The sequence below is a fragment of the Sander vitreus genome, chromosome 7 (genome assembly GCF_031162955.1).
Source record: "Sander vitreus isolate 19-12246 chromosome 7, sanVit1, whole genome shotgun sequence".
In the NCBI taxonomy this organism is placed as follows: domain Eukaryota; kingdom Metazoa; phylum Chordata; class Actinopteri; order Perciformes; family Percidae; genus Sander; species Sander vitreus.
Window position 1 is genome coordinate 27,428,459 of NC_135861.1, and position 27,300 is coordinate 27,455,758.

The window sequence follows — 27,300 nt, forward strand, 5'->3', positions numbered from 1 at the left end:
TACTGCTTCGGCTCCACATCCCACAGGTAGGAGGCCCTCTATGTGCTTCTCCAGGAAGGGGCCCTCGCAACTGTCTGCAGACGGCTTCTCTTCTCTTAATGTCAAAACAGCAGAATCAGGTATGATGCAGGCAGAGACTTTCAAATGATAAATGATTTATAAGTTGTGTCTTACACCCAAGTCACCTCGTCATCTTTGCCCTCGGAGTGGCAAAGATTGATTTAGCCAGACAGGAGTCCTCATAAATGCCACATCTACATTTATGTTGTAGAAACACAGAAAATATATTTGGTCTGTGCACAGACAGAAATCACGTGAGCCAACACCTTAATATTTCGCTACCAGGAAAGCTAAAGCAGATAGCAACCTCTGAGAAGGCTTCGGGAGGTTAAGCAAAGGACAGAAGAAAGCAAAAGTAAGATCTAAAGCCAACTAAACTAAAGGTTTCCTAAGGACATAAAGCACTTTCATTTCTTTTGTTGGCTATTTTCTTTTCCACGAACAATAATCTCTGAGTGATGACATACTCAGGACCACCAAAGGCCCCCTATCCTATAACAAAGATATATTATTCTACCACAGCAGAAATTACCTTACATTTAGCATCAATAAATCCCCCAAAAACAGTAACCACCAGCAGTTCTAGAAAAACAGCACACAGTACAAAACTTCAGAATGGGTGGCACCGATTTGTGTTGCCCATGTCGACTGACACCACTCAATCACAACTGCCTGGAAAAGAACAAGAGAGATGCGAACCACAGACATGCTTATGTCCCGTTTCTTGAATGAAACCACTGGGTGCCACTGCCAGCCCCTGCTAACATTGCTGCCGGCCCGCCCAGTAACCCAAAACACTGTCCAGAAGAACGTGAGAGGCAGAGTGAGAGGAAAAAGAAAAGGCAGAAGGAGAAGGAGGGGGAGTACCTTTCACAGCGTCGGCCAGTGTATCCAGGGGGACAGTTGTCACAGGTCGGCTGACCGTCAGACTCCAGATAACAGGTCGAAGAGAATCTGTGCCAACAGAGGGCCACGCATACCATGAGGATGCTCTTTTTGGCAGTAATCATGTTATTTCATATACAGTGTGAGCTCTGTTTATTGTGGCACACTTGAGTGGTTTCAGCCCCTGCATAGAGCACAGAGCGCATTTAAGTCCCGCCCCCACCGGAAGGGGAAAACAGCTTGCTGCTCTCCATTGACTTGTATTGCGTGAAGGTGCCTCCTCGTCAGTTCTGTGTGCTAGCAAACAACAGAAAAATGCCTGAAAGCTGCTGTGTGGTGATAGACACTACCAACAATGTAAAGAACACATAACTTAAGTTTTTATAAGCTGCCGACCCGAAAAACTTTAGCTTTTATGGATGCAAATGTGGATCCAGACGTGAGGAATCAGCAGGGAGAAAGTGGAGACTGTGGGATCCTGAACCTAAGCTAACGTTATGTTAGCCTTAAACTGACAATTGGATATTCGACTTGGTAACAAAATGTTTGCTGCACACGTAACACTGGGCACAACATTAGCTTAGCGTCTTCCCATTCTTCCTGCTGATTCCTCACATATGTATCCACTTTTGTCTTCGTAAAAGCTCAGTTTTTAAGTTATGGGTTCTTTACATTGTTGGTAGTGCATCACTCAGCAGCTTTTAGACATTTTTCTGTTGCTTGCTACCAGACAGAATTGACGATGAGGCACCTTCACACAATTAAAGTCTAGGAAGAGTTGTTTTCCCCTCCGGTGGGCGTGGCTTTCAGCTCTGTCTCTATTGCACACTATTGTTTACTTTGCCAAATTCAGCATTAAACAGAAAACTTAACTAATCTATACTGACTGAATAAAACTGACACAAGATCAAAAAACTTTAAGACATGAACTCACTGGTTGCTGGAAGCGGTTCCAGGACAGGGGCAGGGCTGGCAGGCCTGAGCACCACCCGTTACCGGGTTTCCATAGAAACCAGTCTGACAGAGCTCACACCTTGGCCCGGCGGTGTTATGGAGACATTGCTTTTGGTCGGGACACACAGAAATAAAGAAAGGGTGAGACCCATGGAACAGTTGAATATACAGCACATTACGAGTGATGGTGTGTTTCCACACGTTGGGATTTGCCAAGAAACCATTAGTGCGTTCCACTGTACAGATCAAAGCTGCTGACGCTGGCAGAAGAGTTGACAGAGGAGAAAAGGAGTAGCATGAAACCTACCAGACACCTGCCGGTCTCTGCGTCACAGCCGCTGGCGTGACCGTTGCAGTCGCACCTCTCGCAAGTGCCCAGGTAAAGGCCCGAGCTGGTCCGAGTGTACCCTTCATCACACTCCTACAACCAACATGGAAAAACACCTCAGGTGAGAGACAAGCGATGACAAAGAGAAACACGTCTTTGTTCCACTACAGCAGGGAGACAGACTGCAATCATCATCAATGGCTGTAATGAAAAGGGTTTACTGTGCTATTATTAACAAGCTTAGGCATATCTGTGTTCCTTTCAAACTCAATTAAACTAACTAATCAGAATCAGAATCAACTTTATTTGCCAGGTATGAGGACACATATGAGGAATTTTGCTTTGGATTATACATTGCTCACAATCTTGAGCATCAAAGTTCATTCTTGAACTTGGAAACAGTAGTTCAAATTCTCAACTCAAAGTCCATTCACCAGCTTTTTTCTGAGCTTTTGACAAAATCTCACAGTTTTCATCTGTACATTTTTGCTGTGATGTCATAGAGATGGTCAACTGTGATATAGTCTGGATCAACGGAAGTACATTTCCAGGTTAATTGCCTGACCTCCCACACCTTCCGCTCTCCGTTTGTTGCCGTTCTCAAAACCCCTTCGCTACGGGAAACAACAAGAAACTTCGAGCTAGCAGGCTTCACGCTGAAAAATGGCTTTGGAAGTTTTGAAAAAAGATTTGGATAGTGCAACAAGGCAGGCCTGCTTGGTTCTTTCGGGGAATGGCTGTAAAGATTTACAAAGAATATGTTTACAGCATTTCCTCTCTAACTGGGATGTTTTGGGACTGATTGGTGGGATTGCTGTGGACGAAGTACACACGGTGATACACTGGTAAGAGCTAATGATGTTTAATCATGTCTCCGGCTAATTTAAATAGCTCACGTTACTGTATTGTGTCAACAGTTAACTTCATTTAATAGTGTATGTGGCGTTTTCTTTTGTGGGGTGCAAACATTCCACCAAAACAAGTTCCTTCCAGAGACTATTTAGCAGAGCCACCGTTGCTGCGTCCGATTGTGATTGGTTTAAAGAAATGCAAACAACCCAGAGCGTTTTTTTTTCCTAGAATGTATGTGTGGTGTAGCCAGACCTTACTCCTCAGCGCTGCAGAGATAGGTCTGGCAATGCCAGATTAATTGTGATACGACAAATAAGCCATCTCCATGACTCCATCTGCCGTAAGATGCAGATGAAAGCTCCAAAAAAAAATAAAAAAATTCCTTTTTGTTAAATTCAACTAAAATGCTTCTCTGAAATCATGCATGTGTACCTGGCAGGAGGGTCCTCTGTATCCCTGAGGACAGGCGCACTCTTCCACCTCCAGGGCACGTTCATTACCAGTGGAGTGAGGAACAGCCACGTCCATCTTGATGTCTGAGATACTATTTAACACAAAAAACACATAATTAACAACACACTTTGTTTCGTTGAGTGCAATGCGCTTGGATTCATTTTGGAGGTATCCCCATACCTGGTCTCTACCATGTTGTCTGCGTAGGTGGCCCTGATCATGAAGAGAGTAACGTCAGCCAGGGCCATCAGCAGGTGCTCACGAGTACACGGCTGCCCATCAGCGCGGCGCCATCCAGACTGTCAACCGGCCGGATGAAGAATGGAGAAAAGAGGAAAGAGGAATTAAGATTTAGCTAAACAACACTCATGCTAACAATCAATCAATCAAACTTTATTTCTGTAGAACATTTCATACAAATCAATGTAACACACATACAAAAGCGACACAACTTACTGTGCAGTTATACAGAGAACCAGATCTATACAGAACTTTAAAATATACAGAACATACACACATACACACACACACACACACACACACACAAACAACAAAGCAAAACATAGAAAAACAACAAACAAAGTTAGCCACAGACTTTAGTAAAAAGCAGGTTTTTTTTTTTTTTAGCCTGTTTTTAAAAAGTGTTCAACAATGAAACCCACCTCCCTGAAGACCACGGTGACAGTTTGTGGGGCTCGCGGGAGAGGCTTGGTCTGAGAGTAGTGCTCCAGGAAGATGCCGTTGCCCTGGAGAACCACATCTGGCCGACCGTCGATCACCAGTGAGCGCTGGAACGGTTCGAAGCGCACTGTGTAGCGAAGCTCCCCGCCATAGGCCGTCACCTGGTAGCAACATGACGAAAAAGAGCTCATCTCAACATAATGAAATGATGGAAAGGTATTTCACTCCTAATGGGACTGTGGGGGGAGTCACAAGACACCCATGTTTGGGCTGACTGTGAATTCAAGCCAAAAGCCTAAAGGAGGCTCGCTGTGTGGATAAGTGCAGCCTTTTAACATGTTGAGGCATGGCTGAGTGGGACAGAAAGGGCAGAGAAATGCAGCCAGGCTGAGTCTGTGGATGTTTTATTTAGATGCGCCTTAAGACATACCTTTTATACTTTATTCGCTGGCTTTTAATTGTATTTAACCTGTTTGTTTTCCTTTCTTTTTCTATTTTTATCTGACTTCATGGATTTTCGTTTTTGTTTTAACTTGTTTTTATATATATATATATATATATATATATATATATATATATGTGTGTGTGTGTGTGTGTGTGTGTTTTGTGCTTGTATACATGTGTTTTTTGTCTTTGTGAAGTCCTTTGGTGCTATTAATGTGCTATATACTGTACATTAAAATAAACTTGAAACTAGAACTAGCTTGACTAACAGTTTTTCCTCTCTTATCTCCTAGCCTGCTCTCTACGTTGTTGTTTTCCTCTCACCTTATCTCCTCTGAAGCTCTCAGGCAGGACCCAGTAGTAGATGTCTTTGGGGACACTGGAGAATGAGCGATAGACAACTTCAGAGGAGCCCCTCTGGACGATGCCTTCCGAGATAGTTTTAGTGTTGGCACTGTTGGAGAGGGAGAAGAGCTGCCCGTTCACCCCTCCTCGCACCTAAAAGAGACACAAACAAAGTTGTCGAAATGAGATGTGAACTGAGATTTACACGCGCTCAGTCACTGTTTGCACACTGAATCTCACCATGTAACGTCTGAACGGATTTGCTGATACAGCACAACTGCACAAACACTGAGTAAAACCTTGATACCAAAGATATGCAACCCTCCCTTTGCCATTCATAGCTTGGCAACCTACCTGATCTCTATTCCAAGTGGAGCTGGCACACTGTTTGGTGACGCCCATGCAGAAACAACGTAGACAGCCTTCAGGGTTGGTCTCTGATAGATGGAAGAACCCGGCCTTACACTCGTCACACACAGCGCCTGCCACGTTGTTCTGAAACACACACACACACACACACACACACACACACACACACACACACACACATATGTAATCCATCTGCCTGTCAAGCTTATTTCTTTCATAAAAGATGACAGAGAAAAAAATCAAAACAGTGCGACACGTCAGCCTCTAATATACAACAGATTTCAAGATAAATGGAGGATTCTCAAAGTTAAATTTTTGGTTTAATACCACCTTGAAGGAAATGTAATGCCGACTTCACGGCCATATGACGGAAAATCAGTGTGGATTTTAAGCCCGAGAAAATAATAATTTACCGAGTAACATTACCTGAATTAAATAAACATGTTTGTGAAGTGTGTTTGTAGTCTAATAACAAATGAAAAAATATGTGTTGCATTTAGAGATCTTATGCTATAAAAAAAAAAAAAAATACAAAACAAAGTTATCCACATAAAATATTTATTTAATCCTACGAAAGGAAAGATTTACGACCTTTGTAAACAAACTCTAACACTTTGTAAACCAAACTCAATACTTTTAAGGCTCTATTTTTAGAATATTGTATTTAAGACTTTTTTTTAATACTTTTAAGACCCCATGGGTACCCTGTAATATAATCCTGATAGAGAAGAGCGAGAGCAACAATAAAGGCCTCATCTTAATCTTATCTTAAAATTATTTTCGCAGTTTGCCATACTGCATACATACCTTGCAGCTGCATGGTCTGCTGCTGGAGCTGATAGTTCCTCTGTTATCACACTTGGAGCTTTCTGCAGGGAGAGAGCAATGGAAAGACGATGACATACTGTATGGGGTGGAAAGTGCACCTGGGAGTGTTCCAGCCATTCTGCATACCTGAGCCATGACCACATTCTACTGTTCATTACAGTAAAAAGACCCCTTTGTGGTCATATTGCTGGCTACAGCTTCTGTCCATTTCATGCCTTGAAAACAACAAATGTGTTGAACATGTACTCACGGTTAGGAGCACATTTTCCATTAGGCAGAAGAGGGTTACCCTGGTAACCAGGAGCACACCTGAAATAAAACAAAACCATAAATGATTGACCTATTTGTAATAGCTCCTACTGCTTGTTACCTTCAATCTTCATTCGTCAAAACCGTATTCTAGGTTAGGTTTTATTATTAATAGTCACCATAGTCTTCTGGTAAAGTATAAATATGATGACATTTGTCATTACTACCAGTCATCAAAGAGTGATATCATGTCTCATAAACCACATCCAAGCTATTGAAACTGTAACTTGGTAACACAGGTTTCCTCACTTTTCGCAGCGTCTTCCTGTGTAGCCAGGCCTGCAGGCGTCACATGTTGGCTGTTGGTCGACGTCCAGAAAGCAGGTGTCAGAAAAACTACAAAGCCCAGTAAAAGAAGCCATAGATTAAAATCGACAGCGCGTTAATGAGTGGCATGTTGAATGAATAAATCACCACTCAAATATTTGCAGGGTTAGGTTATAGGCCCACTGATGCTTTGTGTGGTCTGTGGGTGTGAATGTGACTGCTCCTATTTGTACAGTAGATGTGTGTGTGTGTGTGTGTGTGTGTGTGTGTGTGTGTGTGTGTGTGTGTGTGTGTGTGTGTGGTCTGGGTGGGTCTGTGACCTTACCGGCGGGATGTCTCATAGTACGGGCAGGGGCAGGGCTTGCAGTCATCGGGGCGACCTCTGCTCGGGTCACCAAAGTAGCCCGGGCGACACTTATCACACTGAGGGCCCTCTGTGTTGTGCTGACAGCTCTGTGGCAGGGAGAACACACTGGTCATTCTCTCGCCACTCAAAAAAGAAAGGAAAAGTTTGACATTTTGGAAAATACACTTATTCGCTTTCTTCTACTCTTGTCGGGATCAACGGAAGTACATTTCCAGATTCATTGCCAGACATGAGGGGAAGGCGATGGACACGCACCGGATGTCCCTCGCCTTCCCCTCCCTGTTTGTTGCCGTTGTCAAACTATGTTCCCTTCGGGAAACAATAACAACCTTCGAGCTAGCAAGCTACACGCTGAAAATGGCGAGTTTTGAAGAAAATTTGCATCGTGCAACAAGGCAGACCAGCTTGGTTCTTTCGGAGAATGGTTGTAAAGATTTATAAAGAATATGTTTATGGCATTTACTCTCTAACTGGGACGTTTTGGGACCGATTGGTGGTCACTGGTAAGAGCAAATTAGGTTTAACCATGTATCCAGCTAATTTAAATAGCTCACGTTACTGTATAGTGTGAACACAATATTGTAACATTAAATATTGTATGTGGTGTTTTTTTTTTTTTTTTTTCAAAGGTGCAAATGTTCCAGCAAAACAAGTTCCTTCCCGAGGCAATATTGCAGAGCCACCTTCGCTGCGTCCGGAGCTTAGTGCCGCCCAAGACGGTTGTGATTGGTTTAAAGAAATGCAAACAACTCAGGCTCTTTTTTCTCCTATTCCAGAATGTATGTGTGGTGTAGCCAGACCTTACTCTGCAGCGCTGTGGAGATAGGTCTGGCAATGCAAGACTACTACTACTTCAACAATGAAGCTAGAGCAAGGAGTTAATTAGCTTAGCTTAGCTTAAGGACTGGAAACAGGGGGGAACTGCATATAGTAGTATAGTAGTAGGCTGATGTTGGCTGATGGCTGATCTTTTTTTATTTTTGGAGTTTCTACTTGTCTTTATTCTAAGCTAAGCTAATCGCCTGCTGGCTCCGGCTTCATATTTAGCGTACATACCCAAGAGTGCTATTGATCTTCTCAACTAACTCTTGGCAAGAAAGTGAATAAGAGTATTTCCATGAAGCAGACAAACATCTGTTTTGATCAACACGCTAAACTCTGCCATGTTTTCCAGTAAGGAAGTGACTATCTGCAAACTCCAATTCACCCTAAGTGACTGACAGCCATTCTAGCCAAAAAAGAGAGCTGCTATTACCAGACAGTGTCCGCTGATTGGATCGCAGGCACTGGCGTGTCCATAACAGTTACAACCAGCACACGTGCCAAGATAGGAGCCACCAGGGACACGTTCGAAACCAGGGGAACACATCTCACAGGACAGGCCTGAATATCCAGGAGGACATCTGGGAATGATAAATATAAGCATCATCAAGCGGGTCAAACTGTTTCCACAACACTATGACGAGTCAAATTACAACGCTACAAATTGCAACCTTTTCTCATGTTGTAAACAAAAAACAGCTGTCTTAAGCTAGCAAATGTAGTTTACAGTGGCGATATGACAAAAAAAAAAAAAAGTAGAGAGAGGGAAATGCAACAAAGGTCTATGGCTGGAATTGAACCGTGCATGGACCCCCAAACCGTCCCTCAAAGTACATTATTGTATTTCTAAAACATTTCATTGCATATATAAATTGAATGTTTCGTGCTGGAGGGTTTCCTTTTTACCTGCACTCTTCGACATCCTTAGCATGACCCAGAGTGCTGAACTCCACAGTGGTGGTTTCCATGACAATGTCGCTGAGTCCCACGCTGACCATGTGGTTGTCGTAGATGGTGCGGATGCTGATGCTGTCCAGGTTGGCCAGCGTCATCATCAGCTCCTCCCGGCTCACAGAGCGGCCATTGGAGTGCTGCCATCTATCCTGAAACAATAACAAGAGGGGTTACTGATGTATGTATGTACTTCAAATTTATTTCAGTATTTCAGATAGGGGATGTTCAGCTTTTCATTTTTACATTATACCGCAAGTCAAAGTCGGTCAAAATGATATTTTGTTATTGTGAAATTTGGTGTCAACTGTGTGTTTGTATTCCTCATTTTTCAAATTTGTAGACAAACTCTACATCATTTTTGTATTTCTTTTGTAAAGTACTGTGAGTCCTCATCACTCATCTACCATAGGATTGTGCAGAATCTGCTCTATCTTAACCAAAGACTTACTTCAGTGAATTTGATCTCCTTCTGGTTGACCACTCGGGCAGGGGTGGGGTTGCCTCTGCGGTACACCAGCCTGCGTCCATTTCCAACCAGCATCACATCAGGCTTCTCCACAGGCTCAGACAGACCGCGGGCCAATGTGTACCGCACCTTGAACTTCAGGGATCCTCCATAGGAGTCAATCTGAAAATACATTCAATGATTTTTTTTATGATTAAGTGTGATAATTAGTTAAGTGAATTAAAGTCTGTAATAGGGTTGCATGATATGAGAAAAAATATGCGATAAATAACGATATTAAAGTGCACTCAGTTCTGCATTTCTGCTGCTTTTATTTAGTCTTCTGCTAAAATACAACAAATTGCTTGTTGAATTTGAAACAAATAATAGGTGGCCGGGTTGGCTCAGTGGGTAGAGCAGGCGCACATATACTGAGAGGACTATGCCTCGACGCAGAGGTCCAGGGTTTGAATCTGACCTGTGACGATTTCCTGCATGTCTTCCCCTTTCTCAACTAGCTGTCCTGTCAAATTAAAGGTGGAAAAACCCCCCCAAAAAATTATCTTAAAACAAACAAAAGGAAATCATTTCTAACATTCTTTTATTGAACAAATTGAACATTGAATTGAATATAAAAGGCACCCCTAAAAAATAATGTCAGTTACATTTTAAAGTGTCATTTTCTTTCAACTAACACAAAAAAAGTGTTAAAAAAAGAGTGTCTTTCGCGAAATGTCGCAGCCTTTTGCGATGTGTTTATTGCACCAGTTGATGTTGCATTACCGATAAAAAAAAAACTAAAAAAAAAAAACTGATATATTGTGCAGCCCTCTGTAAATTATTTGACTCTTTACCTTGTTGCCCAGGAACTGGCGAGGCAGGGTCCAGAAGGAGTCGAGGTTGAGGAAACGGCGCGACAGGTCGACGAGCTGGAACTCTTCCATCTCTGGGTTAATGAGGAGCTGAGTGGAGGAGAGAGGAGGAGTGCCTGGCCTGGCCGGGTAGCTGACATTCACTCCTGTAAGTAAGAATAACAGATTCACTCAGCATGTTTCAAGCTCGAAATGTTAGGACTTCACAAACTTTTAAAAAGGTATTTCAGTCAGTGTTGTGACCAAGTCATCTTTGCTCAAGTTCCAAGTAAGTCTATGGGCCCTATTTTAATGCTCTAAGCGCACGGCGTGAAGCGCACGGCGCAGGTGCGTTTAGGGTGTGTCCAAATCCACTTTTGCTAGTTTGACGGCGGAAAAAAGGGTCCGTGCGCCGGGCGCATGGTTCAAAAGGGTTGTACTTAGTGTCTTCATTAATTCATAGTTGTGTTTTGGGCGTAACATGCAATAAACCAATCAGAGTGCCATCTCCCATTCTCTTTAAAAGCCAGGCGCGTTTGGACCTTGGCGCATTGCTATTATGATGGCGGATTTGCACTGTAATATTGTTGTTTGTCATTTTTTGCATGTTTGTGTGCTGCTGTGCTTCCCTGTGTGTGTGTAACAAGCATAATGTGAGCGCTGTGCACGAGCCTAGGCCCATTTTACTAATTCGCTGTTAAAATAACAATGAAATGCTGCGTTATTGACTTCAGACCAGGTTTTTGTTGGTCAATGGCGCGATCACTTTCCGCTGCCTCAAGATAGCAATACGCCAAGAATTCCCCTGAACACCTCCCTGTAAGACCAGCAGGCCCATGGGCGCACAGATGGGCGCAGGTGCATTTGTTATTTAAACGACATGGGTGCTGGACTTGCACCCAGCTAAGGGTTATGTCAAGTCAAGTCGAGTCCTAAGTTAGGGCAAGTCCCAAGTCCCAAATCAAGTCACTGTTTTTATCATCAAGAAGTGATTACTCGTGGCACAGACATAGCCACTGTGGCGTTCTGGTCTGACTAATGAGGCTTCATCAAGGGTCTTTGATGTTACGTGTTGCCATAGCGAGGAGTTGTCATCCAACCATGACAATCGCATACCTGGGAGCTTTTTGAGTCGTCCAATCATGATTTACAGTTTGCACTGCTGCCGCTGCGTAGCACACTTGGTAGTTAGACAGAACCGTGACAACGTTATGTAATCATATTTTATATTTAACAGCTAACATTCAAACTTGTGAATACATGCAAGTCATCCGAGTCACCATTCCTCAAGTCAAGTCAAGTCTCGAGTCATTGACTTACAAGTCGAGTCTCAAGTCATTTATTTTTTGTCAAGTCAAGTCGCAAGTCATCAAAACGGTGACTCGAGTCGACTCGAGTTCAAGTCCCCACCATCTCTGATTCAGTTGACAGTGTATTCGTTCTGTTAGCTCTCAGTCAGTTTTTAAAACATGAATAGTCTCAGTGCCTCTGAAGTCTTCCTCCTCAGTGAAACGCAGGCTGATCTGGTTGCGGTAGCGGCCGGTTCTTTTGCAGTTCTTGGAGAGTCCGGCACAGAAGCAGGACACACAGCGGCCCTCCACACTGAAGTGACCATCAGGACAGTTGCCTACAGAGAAGAAGAAAAAACAGACACAAGTCGTTATAGTAAAAACTGTAGTGTTTCTGATGGTGAACCCACAGCAAAAATGTGGTGTAAGTACCTGGATTTGGACTGGATGTCAGAGTAAGGACTCCGTCAGGGATCCCAAACACCAGGCCTTTAGCATTGATGGCCTCACAGGTGTACGCCCCCTGATCCGCCTCCTTCACATCGCGGATGGTCAGACTGCCGCGGCCATTCTCACTGGTCATGGAGATCCTGGGAACATTTTTACTACATTATTACAAACGGTGCAAATCACAAAACTTTTTTTACTGTTTGTGTGTGTGAATGTGAGATGTTTGACTGGTATTTTTCATTAGCACAGTCTCAGGTAGTACTCCTGAATCTCATTGTATGTAAATGCAATGAGAAGAGATCTTCACTAATCTTATCTTAACACAGAAATACAGCACAGATCGCTTTTACAGTAATAAACTCAGTCGAGAGTTTACTTCAACTACGGCGCAGACCATAATAGGAACCCTCTGGTCTCTGACTCTCGCTGTAACAGTCTGCAGAAATATTCATAACATAACATCCATAACATTCAACTGTAATTGCCTAACCACACACACACACACACACACACACACACACACACACACACAGCAGACTACGCCCTGAATAAACATTCTGATTCTCAATCAACTTTTGGAGTACACCACAAATATCTCAGTAATTAGAATCACAGGTTGAAATAAAATGATGACTCAGCACATAAACACTGATCTAACAGGGTTGTTTGACCGTCATCATGCCATGTGAGAAATGTGCAGAGAAGACAAATTCTTTCAGTCATTTTCTAATTTTCATGGTCTGCTGCAGATCTATCAGGCGAGATTGGCTCTCACATGATGCAGATGTTTTATTTGAGACAGCTTGCCCAAACAGTGCAACACATGCTTTTCGGAAAGTAGCATCAACACAAATACATTTTTCACATTTAGAGTATAGCGGTTCCAAAGATATTTAAAATCATGTGGACAGCATTTTCCTCAAACCATTAATAAAACTGTACTGTAATGATGTCAATATGAGTTATTTTAGTTTTAATTTAATTACAGCACAGAAGGAGAATTTCTAATCAAACCCACCTGCCACTGAGAGGAATGTGTCCCCAGTTGAGTCTCCAGGTGATGATAGGTGTTGGCACTCCCACAGCCTGACAGTTGAACGTCACTGTCGCCCCCCGCGCTGCCTGAATGGACTCTTCCGGCGGGCTTGTCACAGTGGGAGGGGCTGCAAAGCGTCAAGAAGATGAGAATTGCTTTAACCCCATAATAAATGCACGTGTACAAAAAAACAAAAAAAAAGGCTGGCATGTGACTGGAATTTGGCGAAGCGGTGAAGCTCATAAATGCCTGAAGAGTTAGAGGAAACATAATTCTCTGCTATGGAGGGACAATCCCCTTTCAGTTCTCAGGAATGGATGGTTCACAAAAAACGCTCTGTGTCTCAGTCAACACGTGTGTGAAAATAGCTGGGTTCACTGCAAATTAGTCATAGCGTACAAAGGAGCTCAGAGGGTGACTACAGAGGAGAGTCAAAGAAGCATTGAGAGTAGGGGTGGGAAATCGAAAATCGTATATGTATCGTGATTCTTTTGCCTAGAATCAATATTGTTTTTATTCTATTTTTTTTTTTTTTACCAATGATTGACCTAAATATTTTCTGTTCAAACAGTACCACTGACGGTGACTACATCATATCCGTTTACAGCAAAACACAGCGAAAGCAGAAAATCCATGTTATGTTTTTCTTTACAAATGAAATGAATGTCAGACTGACATGTGATGCGCATTCTTCTTAGAAAACAATTCGTTTTTAGAAATGTCTCATGATATATTGTCTCTAGAGGTGTATTATTCAACTTTTGTTTTTGTTAAAGAAGGAAAAGAAAATTGCAATACTCAATAGTATCAAATCACAATAAAAGAAATGGCAATACAAATCAAATCAGCACCCATGTTTCATGAAAGAATCAAATCGGGACTAAAGCGAGAGAGAGAGAGAGAGAGAGAGAGAGAGAGAGAAAAAAGTAAGAAAGAAGAGTGAAATGTGCATGAGGGAGAAAGAAAGATTTCGAGCAGAGAGCTGTAAGACAGCTGTTGGTGTGAGACTTACTGCAGCCGTACTCATCCGAGCGGTCAGGGCAGTCTGGCTCGTCATCACACTGGTAACTAGCTGGGATGCAGGTGCGATCGGTCAGGCATTCAAACTGCTCAGGAGCACACCTGTCGTCAGGACCCTTGGTGGCTGTAGGTATGACAAAATGGTATAAATCACTTGTTCACAGTAGCAGATGAGAGGATTGATCTTCTCTCAGCAAGAAGCGAGATTAAGCGAGTTTCCTAAAACTTTAACGTATTCCCTTCAAGGCAGACCTTTAATGACTCAAAAACGAAATGGAGACTTACGGCAGTCTGTTTCATCCGAGTTATCCTCACAGTCGTTGTCTCCATCACAGCGCCAGAGCTTAAGGGCACAGCGGCCATTTTTACACTTGAACTCATTGGGTTCACAGGGAGATGGAGTACCTGTGCAAAGATTGAGGATAATTAGAGCGTATGTTGTTGCCTCAGAGTGTGCACATACACATGGCTGTGGTACTTACCCAGTGTTGTAATGTAAAAAAGTATAAATACGTAGTTACTGTACTTACGTTATTTATACTACATTTCCTGAATAAAATGTAAACCTTTACTCCGATACATTTCCCCTAAGCATCTTTAATAATTGCTAGTTTTTCGTGAGTGAAAGATTCTTCCTCTAAAAAAAATTCAAATTGGGTTTCTGTTTTTCTCTTTGTTGATGTCAGACTCTGAATGTGATGTTTAAGAAGGTGTGAAACCCTGAATATTGTGCTTTACTATAAGGAAGCCACCATTACGTTCATAATCAAAGTTTTTTGTTTTTTTTACTTTTACTTCTAATAATTAAGTACATTTAAAATCAGAAAATGACTTTTGATACTTAAGTACAGTAAATATCAGATACTTTAAGCCTTTTATTCAAGTAATATTCTAAAGGGTGGCTTAAACGTCTACCAAAGTAATTTTCTGGTAAGATACTTTTACTCAAGTATTGCTTTCAAGTACTTTACACAAGACTGTACTTACCACATCTGAACTCGTCGCTTCCGTCCGAGCAGTCCCTCTCTCCGTCACAGATGTAGTCTCGAGGGATACACTCTCCGCTCTGGCATGTGGCTTGATCCGCTCTGCAGGGTCCAGGTGGGCTGGGGGGCCGCGGTGGCTTCTTGATAGGGGTGGTGGTGGAGGTTGTGGTGGTAGGGGTGGTGGAGACCGGAGGGGTTGTCTGTGTTTTGTCTAAAACAAATCTCAGATTAAACTTAGCAGATGTACAAAGCGGTTAGAGCTGTTAGCGTAAGTGGGTGTGTCTCACGTCCGGCCAGTGTTCCATGCTATAGCTATAGCCGACCGTGTTACAACTTGCAGGCCAGCCAAGCTGAAGCCACTCACCACAATTGGTCTCATCACTCATGTCTCTGCAGTCTGGTCTGTTGTCACACAGGTATTCCATCAGGATACATGTCCCATCACCACACCTGTACTCATCTGGCATGCAGGGTCTGATGCCAGGGGTTACTGAGACAGAGAGAGAAGGGGGGGTGGGGGCAAGTGTTGAATTATCAAATACATGCGAGCCAACGCTACAATAAAGCCAATACACTACACTAATGTCACATCACAGCACAGCACAAATAAAACTAAGTGAGGTGAAAAACAACAGCACACTGGACCTCTCAGCCATCAGAGTACTACAGCGAGTGGACCTCAGGCATGTTGTAAAGACTATCGTTAGGGTGTGCTTCCAGATACTTAAGGATATTATACATTTGAAAAGGATTAAGAGATGGATGGATGGATGGGTGGATGGGTGGGAGGATGGATGGATGGATGGATGGGTGAGTATGAGGATGGATGGATGGATGGGTGAGTATGAGGATGGATGGATGGGTGGATGGATGGATGGGTTGAAAATCTTCAACTTTCCCTCTTTAGCGTTTAACTTAGCGCAGTGCCATGAAACCATAAACAACATTGGCTTGACGGTGTCATCCTCCCGAGCTCCACCCTCTCGTCAAAAATCACCACATCAGGTTGCAAAAAACCAAGATGGCCCGCCCGTATCGCCAAACTCGAGGCTTCAAAACAGCAGTCCAAAAACCTGGAACGGATGCTACGTCCACTAATTTTAAAGTCTATGGACTGGACAGACTAGACAGACAGCATAGATAGACAAACTAGACCGACACGCAAACTAGACTAGACGGACTAAGCTAGACACACGAGACTAGACAAGACAAGACTGACAGACACGCAGATAGATGGATAGACAGGCGGTCAGATAAGCTGAGACAGACAGATAGATGGGAACCCTATCTTCTGAGTAAAGACATTAAAGATAAAATTACCATTATCCTCTATCAGCTGCCATGCCTGTGTACTGAGTTGGTGGAATTTGCGTGAATGAAAAAGCTGATTTAGACTGCAGTGAACAGCAGCATTTGTAATCAAACTCATGCCATGCAAAAGTCATTCTTATTCACTGTGCGCTACTGGACTTTAGGGACACTCAGAAGTCAACTTTACATCGGTGATTCCATGCAAAACATTCGTCAAACCCAATGACCATTGCTTGTACATGATCATCATAAAATTCCAACATCATAAAAAGGGAAAATGCTTGACTGTATCTTTCTAAAAAGGCACTACAGTCATCCTACAGCTTCTACAGAACAGTCGGATCAGTCACCATGCAAAGGGCATGGCACAGTACAAACCTGGCACGGCTATAGGCTCCACTGGAGACAGAGGTTGAACTAGAAACCAGAAGGAAATGTTAAGGAGACTGCCTACCGCTCTGGCGAACCTTAATTTGCTGTAAACATACAGCAAACTCTAGTGTAACAGAGTCACTTCACGTCTGTGTTAAATGGCGTTCCTCCTTGTTGAGGTCTTACCTTCCCCAAGCTGTCTGAACTGAAAGCCCTGGACTGATGTGACGTAGGAAGCAATGGCTCCCTCCTTCACCACGTTGTACAGCACGCTGCGGATCTGTTCATCATTGGTGTTGTAGTCAGAACCCACATCCAACTCCACAAATACGTCCACGCCATCCTCTCTTATCATCTTCCTGCAAAGACCAAAGAAAAGGTCTTGTGAGGCTACGGAGTCTGAAGCGTGCACTGTAGACGCAGGGTACCCCCACGGTTCTCAAAGCTAAATTTACCACCTAGGAGTAAATGTAAATTTAAACGTTACCCACACAAAATATTTATTTATGACGTTATGGCATTTTATTAAGGACAAGAAAAAAAATGAACCGTTCAAACTAAGGTTTCTCTTTGGACATCCTTAATAGGAATTACTCACTGCTGATGAATTACTGACTGCAGGCCTACACTGTTGGCCTTGTGCAGTTTTGAACAAGGAAAATAAATATCACCTGGCCACAGTAAGTCACCCAGGCAGCAGAGGCAGCAGCAGCAGCAGCAGCAGCACACAGCTGCAGGGTATCTACTTTTGATATCACAAAGCATGATTTAAAGGACTGGTGTTCTTACTTAATGAGGACCACGCTGACTGTCTGGACACCTTGAATCCTGTTGTATTCTGACTCCAGCTGCAGAGGGAAAACCAGACTCAGTTAAGTTGAAATATACGAGCCTGGGCAAGATTTTCAGACATAAGGTCACACATACTTAAATCAGCAAAGTTATAAATAACACGCCTGGACCTTATAAGGTAGCCTTAGCGTACTGTACATGACTGCTATTCAGATTAATTTATCCTTTGTGAGAATAGGACGCACCGTGTCCACCACTGCTTCAGAGAGCTCCTTAAAAGCTGGAGAGAAGATGTCCTCGAGCTCGGGGCTGTAGACCAGGGAGTCGGTGAAGTTGACGAGAGCTCTGTAATAAACTAGAAACAGAGAGAGAGAAGGAACATCTGTCAGCTAAACCACACAAAACATGCAACAACCACAGGCTCAGCATTAACGTCCATCTGTTGCAGACTTAAGATAATAAGCCAGATCCAAGATTAAGTGGTTCAGTTTATTAAATACAATGTGATATGGGATACTGTTTGGGAAATATTTCCCTGAGAAAAGGCTTTCGTTAAATGTCGATAAACGGTTGTCTTTCAAATTCCCTCTGCACGCAGTAGGATAGCGCTACAACCAACCAGAGCAAAGCTAGTTGATAGATTACACTTTTGCCGTATCCGGTTGGCAAAACTCCGAACACAGCTTCCTTTTTTAAGAATGACTTCAGTGCCCTTCTTTGTTCTCTTCCAGTCTTCCAGAGTCGCGGCCAAAGCCAATTCAAAAGAGAGTTCGCCAACAGCAGCAGCCATCGTCTTTGTTTTCAAGTAGACGGGAATTTACGCGGAACCACCGTAACTCTGCCGTCATTATGTTAAGCCCACCCACCGACTCTATACACAATGTGATTGGCCCGGCTAGAGTTTGGCTTTTCCAGCTCGCAAACCAACGGAGAGTTGCTAAACCCCCTGGATGCAAATTACATTTGCTGCCGATAGGGTGCGTCTAGATTTCTAGGCTAATGCACTAATGTTTTAAAGGCAAATAATCCAACAGCTAGAACAGTCTGGTAAGTTGAGAAAATTACATCACTTTACTCTTACGCAGCCTTTAAAACCAGGAAAAGACTACACTTACCATATCACGATATTACGATATCCAAAACCTAAGACGTTATCTAGTCTCATATCATGCTATCGATATATGTATATATTGCCCTGCCATACTAACAAAAGGCACACTCTGCCACCAAAATACTCAAATATAACCATGAATTTATAGTATAAATTGGGTTCATGGACATAGAGACGCATACCCAATGTAATCACAGTGGCAGACAGATTCTGATAAAGCCACTTTGTTGCAAATACTGAACTAAATAGACACTGTCTGAAACCTAATCAATGCAAATATTCACACACACACACACACACACACACACACACACACACACACACACACACACAGTACGTGGATATCGTCAAACTAACAGGGCCACGAGTTTGCACCAGACTGAACGCTGATGACATCAGACAGTTGGAAGGTAAGTGGGAGTTTGAGTCAGCATCACTACTGTGCTAGCGGCTGCAGAGGAAGAAGAAGACAGTCCTCTGTGAATGACTGTGAAAGGGGGCCTCAACATTCCCTCCGCATGTACCAAGTCAAACACATCAGACAAGCAGGCAGGAGAGCAGCGGAGGGGGCTGCAGCTGGGATTATATCAATGGTGCGCAGAGAGGCTGCGTTACATGTAGCTGGTCTAACCGCTCATCAAACATGTAGGTCAACTGGTTGAACGTTATTCACTCAGACATGAATCATACAGAAGCTGCAATTAGTTCCCTTTGTTCAACCTTTCACTTTCAAAATATTACAAGCAGCCGGTTGGTTTCACAGTAACGGAGTACATTGTGTCTGCCAGTGTCTTTGAGTTAGGCACTGAACCCAGAGAATGACTAAGATATGCCTGACCCTGCCCTCTAATCACTCTGAAGGAATGTAGTGAGTTGTGTTTCTTCTTCTTCTCCTGTAGCACTCATATTGCCCTGCCTAAAAAACTTCACCCATCTGCCACATATGTGGACAGACCATAAAAAATTTGTTTTTATGCATGTATGTATCGTCATGCTGATTTTTAATTAAATGCATTGGTAAGCAAACAGTTTTATACATTAACACCTAACAAAATAAATAAATTGAAGATTCACGCATTAATAGTTTTACTAACACTTTCTATGGCACATATCTTCTTGCTTATCAGAGCCAATTTCAATCCCACATCTCAAAAGCTTGGCATTTTATTGGAGCAACTGTTTCCAAAGCTGTGTTGACTTTTAAACATGATTTTCACATCCCAAAACAAAACAAAAGAATAATGAATTCATGTAATCAATTCTTCCACTCCAGCTATAGATGCTACCTTTATAAAACATCTTGATGAGCTATATGAGTAACTTATTATCAACTAAAATGTCGGCTGTATTATTATAATTCCAATGTTGCAGGCAACTTAAAATAGCCCAGGACCACAGGGTGCCCCGTTCTCACACTGCTGCCGACGCTTTGTTAGGGCGGGCCTGCCAGCCTCTGAATTTAGACTGGCAGGGAGTGTTTAGGGAGGAAGTCAATATTTGTGCTGTTTCTTGCGCTCAGATGCTATATGCCAAAAGCAAAGAGTCATGTTCTAAGCAGGCATCTCCTAAACCTCTACTTCCAAACATACATGCCCAAATAATGAGCAAAATAATAAATCTGCACACACACACACACACACACACACACACACACACACACACACACACACACACACACAGTGTATATTGTTTCCGCTCTTTCCTTTCTCCTTGGATAATCAGCAGACATGTGGACACCGACATCAGACATCTATCATGCTTACTGGTAAAATTATTTTGGTCAGTATTGAAATTACGACAATCTAACACGATTACTCATTGACTTTTGGAAAGATGTTGCCTTTGTTGAACTTAAAAAAACAATCAGTGAAAACACCTTCAACTGTGACATTTCATTCAATACGTTTCCCTTTCTGAATTCCCCTTTAGAACACAAGTCAAAACAAAGACAAAAATCGTGATCAAAAATCGATTCATTGCACAGCCTTACTTACTAGTAGCTACTTAATTAAAATGTAAAGATGTTGTGTCTCAGCTGTGTGTTCTCTACCCTAACCCTAACCCTGCCTGACCTTTGGCTGGTAAACAGCTGTCCTCTCTAAACGCTGCTGAATTCTCTTCCCTTACGCACAGCATTTGCACTACAAGACATCCCATTCCTGGTGAGGGAAAGCCACATTTATGACAAAGTAAACTAAGCACTGCCTGTGAAAACGCACAGTGAGGTGAACATGTAATGACAGAACTGCAGTCTTTAGTGCAGCCTGGCAGGGTGCCTCGGTGCTTGCTTTACAGGCTATAACTGTCAGACAAGTAGGAATACATTTTAGGCCTGAATGTGGACCCAGTAGACAGGCAACATCAAAGTTAGTCATCAAAGCGCCTCATTTGACCCGCATATAATCTAATCACTTGAGTGGGTATTTGCCGCCTGGTCAACAGCAGATTGTAGCCCCAACTCTCTCCCGTTACAGACGGACGAGTGTGGGAGCGCCGCCGCCTGAGATCCTTTGATTAGAGTGCGGGGTTGTGCCCTGCTGCTAACGAGCGGCTCTTTTACTCTGAGACCCATTCTCTTGTGCATCAAGAGGGGGGGGAATCCCCTCGTCAAGCACCGCTACCATCAAGAGTGATGAAACTGTCAGAGTGCAGACATGACGGGTGGGATGAAGAAGAAAAAAAGGAGCGGACAAATAGCATTCCACACCCTTAATTCACAAACTTATTTAGCTACAGTATTAAAGCTACTGAGTAGAACTGTGGTGTCTTTGTGCAATGGGCCCCCTCTGAACACATAGAGGCCTATGCAGAAGACAAAGACTTGATTGAGCAGTGAGCCCAGCCTGTCCTTTAAAGCCCAGCCGCATTGGGCTTGACCTTTAACCCCCAAGGCTGCACCCACGGCATCGGCCCAACACCACCCGAGCCCTATAGAGAGAATCTATAAGAACATGGCCCAAACCACATCGGCTATCCCATCGAAAATCTGTTTTCATGTTTTTCTGTTTTTTGCCAGCTGCCCTTTTTCTCAGCTTAACTCTTGTAGACAGGACCCCTGCTACTTAACCCTTTTGCTGGTGGCCAGCCAAACAACTCTGTCTCCAAGTCCACTCACTGCCCTCTGGGGAGCTCTTGGGAATAACTCCTGGCTTTACTGTTAAGCTTGCCCCGTTGTGCTCTCCCACGGCTTGCGATGTAAGCAACAAAAACCACCGTTGTGTATAACAAAGCACGTTTTCATACTCATGTTGTAGTTGTGATTTTCTGTGAAACAGCTGGTTCGTATGATTGGCACGAGCCATCTGCATGGAATTACAAACAAGCACTTTTCAAATTAAACCGTGGAACACATTTTTTAAAGGTTGGCTGTCCGCAGAGATGAACAGCCATGTAATTACAACATATCTTTACAAAGATAGTGTTGTCACTCGAGTGAGATGAACTCTATTACTCGATGGAACAAGCACATCATTTTCCACTGGCATCAGAAAACACTGGGAGACGCCTGCAAGACACTTGGAAAAACAGACTTACTGGACTCAAACACTGCATGCCCAAGCTGAGTCTTTCTTTGGAATGTTATCTGAGTGCGTGTTTGGAAATGAGAGTGCATAACTGAGCGGAGCAGGTGATGGGAGAGTGTTGCCAAAGACAAAAGAGGGGATAAACGGCAGGATAAAAAAGAAAGAAGTGCTTGAGGACTTACTGTAGTCTGGTTCAACTGGGCTCTCTATGTTCCTTAGATATGAAGAGTCCAACCAGTGTGCTATGGCAAGCAATGAGGGGCGAGGAGCAAAGTGCAAAGGGCAAGAGACATGGGGGAAGAGAGACGTGGCGTGGAGGTTCACAGACAAACAGGGAGCCAAAGGTCAAGTATCAAACAAGAAAAGGGACAAAAGGACCAGGGAGAAGGATCAAGTTAGCCAGGCAGGTGCAGAGAGGTTAACATGTCAGGAAAGTTAGAAAGGAAGTGATTGGAAGCGAGGAGAGAAAACAGAAAGTTACAATCAGAAAGTGAATTGCTATAAGAGTTGTAACAGAAACAGGAAATCAGGAAAAAAAGTCACTGAGATGATCAGAGTTGAAATACACAGTTGGCACGAGACAGCAAATGGAAGATATACTGACCTGCATGAAATTATGTAAAATAACAGGCTGTTCTCATAAACCATTCGTGCATGTAGCAACGAAAAGTAACGCACTGTAATTCATAAGCATTCCACGTATTTTTCGCTGTATGCACCACAGTGACTGCTGCTTTATAAGAACGCTCTGGACCGTTTAAGGAGGAGGTCGGGGTGGATCACAACACTTTTTCTGCTCACGAGTTCCATTTTCACTTTCTCACAGCCTACTGCATTGAGCGGTCCACCTACATAAACACCTTCCCGTAATCAACGGCGGCGTCATTACGTCGACCAGCTTAGCGCATAGTGCAAGCGTAGGGTTCGGTGGAAAACAATTCGAAGGTTCGGCAGAAACTCCGTCAAAAAGCCCAATATTCGGCCGAATCTGAAGCCGAATCCTGAACTCGGTGCATCCCTAAACTCAACTGCCATGGCCTCTGAAAGGACCGTCATCTGGCGGCGCCTGTACCCAGCTCACAGTCACCTATTGCCGGCTAAACTCAACTACCGACTGCCTCTGATACGGCAGAGCTCTGTAGCTCTGACCAGCCGGCGGTTGCCTGATTTCGTATTATATCGTCCGAATTGGTGTGCGTACATTTTCATACTAAATCCTACGAACGGGTTCATGAGAATGCATTGGAAATAAATAAAAAAAAATTAAACAGCCAAGACATCAGCAGGAAAAGAAAATACAGTTGTCATCACAATTGTATTAGAAGCTAGTAATGTCAGAATCCATTTCTTGCTATTGACTGTCCCACTAATCATTACCATCCGCATGTTGTGGATAGTCATGCTCAGTGAGACAATGGATGCTGTGGTTTTTGGTGACTAATGAGTTAAGCCACCGTCTGCCTGGAAACACACAAGGAAGTCTGCTCGCATGACAGCGTCAAGGAGAAAAGATCAGAGGGCATCTCTTTTGAAATGACTGGGTGAGGATGAGGATATCCTACCAACCAAACACACTTCCATGCGCCGCTCTTCACATGTCTGATGTCAGACACACACACACACACACACACCCTGGGGCTTTGGCAGAGAAGGAGGGAGGAGCTGCTTCCTGTTTTCCCTCCTAAATGTAAAGAACAGAGCACCATTATAACCGTTTTTTTTAACCAAAAAGTTAAGCCCTCTGCACTGACACGGGCAACAATGACAATGTTCTGTTTTGTGGTGACTCATTCATTCTTCCACTGCTTTGGATACAGTTACAGCGTGGGGCATGCTCTGAAATGTCAGCTGAGGAGGCCTGTGTCTCGGGCGCTCTGAAACAAAGATGGGTTTTGAGAGAGGGACCCTTTTGCCAAGTTTTTTTTGAGTATCTGTTCACTGTCTATGTTATCTTGTCCATAAATACAGATTTGACTAAATGTTTATTTCTTTATATTTTACACTAGTACTGTGCTGACACTGCTCTGATACAGACTCTGTATGAGTCCCCTCCTTAAACGTCGACAGACAGCAGTGAACAACAGCTCCTTCATAATCAAGTGGGTGTGCTGGATCCAGCTGTTTTACAGCTGCACATATAAAAAAACACATGTCTCCTGATACATCATTACTGTAGCGGTGGCAAACTTGCCCTACCCAAACCATCTAAGGTCTCACACCCCCGAGAATAGTGACCCAGACTAATCAAAGCTAATGAAATATCCGCTACTTCAAAGGCTGCAGATATGTTGTGATCCTTGTCAGAGTCAGAATGGGAGTGAGAGCCAGAGTGAAGGGGGGGGTAACAGCTTAATTATTACGCACCGCTCTTTTATGTGCTGATGATCGCTGACTGAAACAAAGCAGTCACTCTATAAGAGCATGAACAGACAGGAACTTTGCAAAGATAACCCTCATCAATCGGGAGAGAAAGTAAGCAAGCGCATGTACTAAATGTATCAGCCTACAGAAGAAAACAAGTTAACAGTGTAACAAATCCCAGGAGAGTTATTATTTGATATGAAAATTCTCTTGTGTTCAAACAGGAAGCTGAACTTAGACTGTGGAGCTGTATCCAAATAAACTCTCAGATCTGGGAAAACTACGGGACAACTGAATACCCTGCCAATATAACCACAAGTTCTAATTCAGTATTTGTTTTGTGACACAACAAGCCATTTTCCTTTCTCCAACTTGAGCTGTTCTCTTCTGCTGCAGCAAAGATTATAGTGAAAGCCATCAAAACAAACAGATGTATCCGTTACAAGCCTGTCCTTGAGGGGGAAAAAAAGATATAATTCAAATAGCCGCACACGCTCTCTTTCATTGACCTCAACCTCAACATCTCTTTCCTAAAGAGGAGCGTTGCAGGCGAGTTCTCCAAGGCGACGCATTTTGTTATTGGCACAACAGAGTGTAGCATCATGGGGCAAGGTGCAGTTATAAGGCTAAGCCCATACCAACCTTCAACAACACAGCCCTCGTGTTTTGTCTGCCTTTTCCACAAAAGGGAGTAAGCCGTCTGATTATAATGTGAGGCAAGTTTCTGCCAGCATAGTAGTACTCAAGATCGGTCACTTTTTAAAAGGTCTCTGTATCGGAATCGACTGCATTTTTAGTCAGTCTTGTCTCGATCTTAGATAAAGAGGACTCTTTATTGTGGACTTTTTTTCAAGACTGGTCAAGACCACAATTGCCTTTTGATTTGTTTTTCAAGGCATTTCTCATGATACACTACGTATATAAAATATAAAGAGGAGAATGAAGAATAAACAAAATTTGTATTTATGGGAATGTGGATCTTTCAGATCAATTTGAGGAGTGCCTATGGTTATCATTTCCCACATTTTATCATGGCATGCAGTGTGGGACTCGCACTGGTCGGGTATTGGTCTTGACTCAGTATCGCCCTGCCTTTGTCTCGCCATGGTCTCGATACACTCAGGTCATGTTGAGGACTCGGTCTTGGTTTAGGCGGTCTTGACTACAACACTGGTTTCTGCTGTACTCTTGGCTCAGTGCATGACCACCTTGAGGGCCCCCAGCACTGCAACAACAAAGACCTCACCAAAATAGCTGCAGCTGCCAGCACCAGTCCCCCTGTGTAACTACCCAGGATCCTCCCAGTATGTGACACACACACACACACACACCAAACGCGGAGGCTGTGTCACTGAGACGCACATCTGACAAACTACCCATGCAAAAGGCAGAATAACTGAGTGGGTGGCCTGGCCGTGCCTGTCCGCTGCCCAGGCCAAAGTGACAGACAGGCTACATTACCCTGATGTATTGTCCACTTCTGCTGCAACATCTGTTCTCTAGAGATAACGGAAGAATATGAAACCTAGATTGTGTTTTTTCAGCAAGCACCCACTAGCAACTGATGCAAAACCAGCTGAGGCTACACAGAAATGCAATCACCTGTCTGTGAGTCAGTGGATCAAGGACAGCCTGACCCTCAAGTGTACGCTAAACATCCCTGCAGACTAAACACAGAACACATCTCTCTGCTCACACTTCCCTTGAATCAACTGACAAAGTCCAAGCTACATGTTTAATCTCAAACCAACGTGTCACAGAGCACTGAGTAAATCAAAAGTACAGTAGATGGAACTATATACATATACTTTGACTACATAATTTCGACACTCCAGGATCTGGGTGTCTCAGGCTCTGCGCTCTCTTTGCTCAAATCTTACCTGGCAGACCAAACCTACCGGGTAACTTGAAGAGGATCTACCTCAGAACCTTGCCCACTCAAAACTAGGGTTCCTCAGAGATCAGTCCTGGGTCCCCTCCTCTTCTCTCTGTACACCAACTCTATCGGCTCTGTCATTCAGTCGTACGGCTTTTCTTATAACAGCTACGCAGATGACACCCAACTAATTCTCTCCTTTCCAGAGTCTGAAACTCAAGTAGCAGCATGAATCTCGGCCTGTCTAAGTGATATCTCTTCTTGGATGTCCACACACCATCTGAAACTCAACCTTGACAAGACTGAGCTCCTTTTTCTTCCAGCGAAAAGCTCTCCTACCCAGGACCTGACTATAACAATTGACAACTCTGTGGTAGTCCCCACCCAGACTGCTAGAAACCTGGGTGTGACACTTGACGACCAACTAACCTTCACTGCCAACATTGCTGCAACTACCCGATCGTGTAGATACATGCTGCATAACATCAGAAGGATACGTCCCCTTCTAACGCAGAAGGCTGCTCAGGTTCTGGTTCAGGCTCTAGTCATCTCACGTCTAGACTACTGCAACTCCCTCCTGATTGGCCTGCCTGCATATGCCGTCTGGCCCCTGCAGCTCATTCAGAACGCAGCAGCTCAACTTGTCTTCAACCTCCCCAAGTTCTCTCACACTACACCACTCCTCCGCTCTCTTCACTGGTTACCAATTGCTGCCCGCATCCGCTTCAAGACACTAGTACTTGTATACAGGGCCACGAACGGATCAGCCCCGGCATACATCCAGGACATGGTCAAATCCTACACCCCAACCCGCCCACTCCGCTCTGCATCAGCCAACCTGCTTGCTGCCCCCTCACAGTGAGGGAGAACTAATCACTCAACGAAATCCCGACTGTTTGCTGTCCTGGTTCCTAAATGGTGGAATGAGCTCCCTATTGACATCAGGATGGCCGAAAAC

General features: G+C 43.6%; 1 protein-coding gene across 7 annotated transcripts in view; it reads right to left on the minus strand.

Moving 5' to 3' along the window:
- Positions 1–27,300, minus strand: part of hspg2 (heparan sulfate proteoglycan 2) — a 121,852-nt gene that overhangs the window by 56,722 nt on the left and 37,830 nt on the right. For all 7 annotated transcript variants that reach the window (XM_078255758.1, XM_078255760.1, XM_078255759.1 and 4 more), the window contains exons 4-29: positions 17,716–17,825; positions 17,468–17,526; positions 16,865–17,037; positions 15,360–15,485; positions 14,997–15,206; positions 14,295–14,414; positions 14,002–14,133; positions 12,972–13,116; positions 11,936–12,093; positions 11,701–11,841; positions 10,218–10,381; positions 9,367–9,546; positions 8,871–9,067; positions 8,398–8,545; positions 7,101–7,228; positions 6,758–6,844; positions 6,450–6,508; positions 6,179–6,240; positions 5,357–5,497; positions 4,982–5,155; positions 4,195–4,374; positions 3,713–3,831; positions 3,512–3,623; positions 2,207–2,320; positions 1,880–2,007; positions 928–1,014 (exon numbers count right to left, since the gene is read on the minus strand). In XM_078255758.1, coding sequence (XP_078111884.1) covers positions 928–1,014; positions 1,880–2,007; positions 2,207–2,320; positions 3,512–3,623; positions 3,713–3,831; positions 4,195–4,374; positions 4,982–5,155; positions 5,357–5,497; positions 6,179–6,240; positions 6,450–6,508; positions 6,758–6,844; positions 7,101–7,228; positions 8,398–8,545; positions 8,871–9,067; positions 9,367–9,546; positions 10,218–10,381; positions 11,701–11,841; positions 11,936–12,093; positions 12,972–13,116; positions 14,002–14,133; positions 14,295–14,414; positions 14,997–15,206; positions 15,360–15,485; positions 16,865–17,037; positions 17,468–17,526; positions 17,716–17,825 — 3,454 coding nt within the window. The remainder of the gene's footprint in view (positions 1–927; positions 1,015–1,879; positions 2,008–2,206; positions 2,321–3,511; positions 3,624–3,712; positions 3,832–4,194; positions 4,375–4,981; positions 5,156–5,356; positions 5,498–6,178; positions 6,241–6,449; positions 6,509–6,757; positions 6,845–7,100; positions 7,229–8,397; positions 8,546–8,870; positions 9,068–9,366; positions 9,547–10,217; positions 10,382–11,700; positions 11,842–11,935; positions 12,094–12,971; positions 13,117–14,001; positions 14,134–14,294; positions 14,415–14,996; positions 15,207–15,359; positions 15,486–16,864; positions 17,038–17,467; positions 17,527–17,715; positions 17,826–27,300) is intronic.